General features: G+C 42.4%; 1 protein-coding gene across 1 annotated transcript; it reads left to right on the top strand.

Moving 5' to 3' along the window:
* Positions 1,068 to 3,353, top strand: LOC107640875. The gene is made up of 3 exons (XM_016344376.1): positions 1,068 to 1,126; positions 1,280 to 1,368; positions 1,819 to 3,353. The coding sequence occupies exons 1-3, from the start codon at positions 1,068 to 1,070 to the stop codon at positions 3,351 to 3,353; spliced, it is 1,683 nt and encodes a 560-aa protein (XP_016199862.1).

Genomic DNA, 4,036 nt, shown 5'->3' with positions numbered 1-4,036 from the left:
TGTTCCCACTAACGCTAATTTGTTGCTAAAGTAATTAGCAAGCAATTTAGGATTTGTGGGTTGAGAACACTTATGCTTATTTAACTTACTTTCCGATGTGAGGATTGATCAAGTGAGATTAATCCATCATAATTGTCATAGTTGTGGTTTCAACAAGGAAAGGACCCTTAGCTCACTCCAAGCCAAGATTGTTTTTGATACTTTCAATCTTTCATACATTTCTATGTTAATCTCTTTTATACTTTACTTGTTTATATTACATGGTCGGTTCTTTTATTTCTTCATTAGTTCAATCATTACAATTTTGCATGTTCTTTTATTGCTTTATATGTTTATTTCTTCATTGACAACCCCTTGATCACTACAACCGGATTTGCACACTCATTGTTCTAAAGTGCTCCTTGAAAGACGACTCGGGAGTCAAATACTCTCGGTTTTGAATTAGTTGTGAATTGTGACATATCTTATGAATTTCCAAATTTGATCAACGGCCAGCTTTTTGGGTTAGGACTATACTTACAACGCTAATTCCATTTTGGATAACGGAGATCCTAACCTATATGCGAATTGGCCATTGTCAAATTTTTGGCCCGTTGCCGGGGAGTTCACTTTAAGTGCAATGTGTTCTACAATTTTGGTTGTCGTAATTATGTGAATAGTGTAAATATTTGATTTTTGGTTTGCTACTTAGCACTAATTGTAAATATTACTTTTCTCTTTAGTTAGTCTTAGTAGTCGTTGATTGTTGAGTGGTTCTTGTTTACTTGCATATTTTTGTTTTGCTTTTCATAATTGCATGGTTTTCATTGCCTCCTCAGTTGAATGACACGGTCGCTTCCAGACCCGAGTTTGGCCACTTTTGATCCAGAAATCGAAAGAACTTTAACTCATATAAGGCAAGCTCAGCGCCGGCTAGCTTTTGTGGATAGTGAATCGGGCTCCCTTGAGGAGCCCTCCAATTCACTATCACCAGCCGTCCGTGACTATCATTCTCCAATCAACGAGGAGACTTTATATTCATCTGTGGGAGTACTGAACTCTCTTTGAGTGACTTAGGTGACACCGTCATGGCGGACCCACCTCAAAGAATCACCTTGAAGGAGGCCGGAGCTCCTGATCTTGACTTGTAACCGCTTCAAATTTTGTATCCGGCTTTAGATCCAAATTTTGAGCTCAATTTCGACACGATAAACTTGCTCCCCAAATACAATGGACTGTCTGGGGAGGATCCTCTGAAGCATTTAAAGAATTTCCAAGTTGCATGTGCAACTGCGAGAAGACATGGGGCAGATGAAGCCGCAGTGTTGGTCTTCGCTTTCCCTTTCTCTTTGGAGGGAAAAGCGAAGGAGTGGTTTTATACTCAACCAGGTGAAGTTAGATCCAGTTGGGACTTGTTGCGTAAAGAATTTTTAGAAAAGTTTTACCCTCCTCAGAAAACAGACAAGTTGTGAAGAGAGATCTCTTGCATTGTGCAACGAGATGGGGAGACTTTGTATGAATACTGGGAGAGACTTAAGAAGTTGCTGGAGGCTTGCCCTCACCACAGGATTGATGAGTTGGTTCTTATCAGTTATTTCTGTCAAGGAATGCACCGCCAAGACAAGCTCTTCCTAGACGCTGCGAGTGGATGATCATTGACCAAAAACAAGACCGCTGTAGAAGCATAGGAAGTTATTTCAGACTTGGCGGACTTGACTCAGCACTCAAGGGCAAGGAGTCCACAACCGAAAGCTTTGAGTGAAGTTTCTCCCTCTGGAGATGCTATTTTGACCAAGACCCTTGGTGAAATGACAATCTTGTTGCGATAAATCACCCAAGGGCAACAAATTCCTCAAGCTTTGATAAATGCTCCATCTCAAGCTCTAAGGATCGAAGGACCATCAAGGATATATGATGTTTGTGCTTGTAACACTCATTACACCGATGAATGCCCTCAACTCCAAGAGGACACTACATTGGCGGTAGCCAACCCTTATACACAAAGACCAAATTACAACCAAAGATCCTACCAACACGGAGGCAATCAAAACAAAGGGTGGAGGGATAATTCAACTCAAAGGTGGAACCAAGCTTTTCAAGCTCATCTCAATCAAAACGCTCAAGTCTACTACCATCAATATCCCCAAGGTCAACCACAATACCAACAACCCCCACAATCTCAACCTCAAGGGAAGTACCAACACCCACATAGTAGGCCTAGCCCTCTTCAAGTTAACCAAGCCCTTCCCTCCAATCAACCTCACATGAATGACACAATTCATACCTTCATGAAAGAACAGCAAGAGTTCCATAAGAAACAAGAGGCATATATGGCTACAATAGCCGAAGCCCTTTCCCGCTTAACTCTCCCTCCTCAAACCACACAAAACACCCAACAAGCTTCAACCTCGAGTAGTTTACCCTCTCAACATCAACCCAAACCTAAGGGTAGCATTAATGCCATTACCCTTAGGAGCGGCACTAAACTGGATAAGAATGTTGCTATGCCTACAAAGTTGAGCGAAGAAACAAACAATGAAGAGGTAGGAGATGAAGTGGAGGGGATGAGGTATGAAGATGAAAGTGTTGACAAAAGCGAGAAAGAACCACCCAAGGTTAAGGAGCCAAAGAGAAAGACCTTGCTTGAAGAGCCTTTGCCCATTCCATTCCCAACTTTAGCCAAGAAGGCCAAGAAACAAGAAGAACTTGTCCCCAATATGGTGAAAGTTTTTAAGAAGGTTGAAGTCACTGTCCCCCTCTTCCAAGCCATTCAACAAGTGCCTAAATATGCCAAGTTCCTTAAAGATGTTTGCACTCACAAAGACAAACTTGGCAACCTCAACACAAAGCCGGTAGATGATTCTATCTCTTCTTTACTTCCTGAAAAATGCAATGATCCCGACCCATGTTTGGTCACTTACTTGATTGGTGGGATAAAATTCATGGACTGTATGTGTGATCTGGGGGCGTGCGTAAGCATTATGCCACTCTCTATTTATGAAAGATTGAATTTGTCACCCCTAAAGAGGTCCGGGGCGAGGTTTGTGCTAGCCGATAAAAGTATTGTGTTAGTTGTGGGGATTGCAGAGAATGTGTTAGTTGATATTCAAGGATTGCTCTTTCCAGTTGATTTTCACATTTTGGAGACCCCTCCCATTGATTCCAACAAGCCATCGTCCATACTCCTTGGAAGACCATTCCTAAAAATAGCCCGTTTCAAGCTAGATGCACATTCGGGAGTCTATTCTTTCGAGTTGGATGGCAAGTTAGTCAAGTTCACTTTGGAGGAGTCCCACAAGCCCGTTCTTGAAGCTTATTCTATTTTTGGGTGCGACATCATTGAAGATCAAGTGATTGAGGATGGCAAAGAGTAAGAAAAAGAGGATGTTGCCAAGAAGTCAAATTCAAAGGATCACTCTCAACCCAAGAATGCTAAGGAGTTGGAGATTTTCCTCCTTGGTGAAGTTTCCAAGTGACAAATGAAGACATGGAAGTCCAACTTAGGACTATAAACCAAAGTACTCGGTGGGAGACACCCCACCATGGTAACATTGTTCTAATTTTATCTCTTGTTTATAGCCTTTTGAATTATTTGCTTTCTTATGATATAATGAGCAGCTTAGGTTTAGTTTGATAATTTTGAGTTGAATGAGTTAAATTACTCGTGGACCATGAAATTGTGCTTGTTTGAATGATTTGGGGATGGTATGTTGATATGCTAAGGGTAGGAACCTTAGTTTTGAAGAGAAAAGAATTTTCTGAACCAGGGCATCTGTGCGTACGCACCAAGTTGTGCGTGCGCACAAAACTGTGTTTTTCATCTCCTATGCGGCCGCACGAACCTGTACGTCCGCATACGACTTAATATTTCCTCTGGTCGCAGCACCAGCACAGCTTGTGCGTGCACGCTGCCCTGTTTTCTCTGATCTGTGCGTGCGCACAGCTGCGTGCATACGCACACAACCCCTCTCATACTTCATCTGTGCAGCCGTACAGACGTGTGTGTCCGCACACCAATTGTAGACCCCTCTAGTGGAGCGACGGAACGGCTTGTGCG

This window comes from Arachis ipaensis, chromosome B05 (genome assembly GCF_000816755.2).
Source record: "Arachis ipaensis cultivar K30076 chromosome B05, Araip1.1, whole genome shotgun sequence".
Lineage (NCBI taxonomy): Eukaryota > Viridiplantae > Streptophyta > Magnoliopsida > Fabales > Fabaceae > Arachis > Arachis ipaensis.
The sequence above is the reverse complement of the archived record's forward strand: the minus strand, read 5'-3'. Positions and strand labels throughout refer to the sequence as shown.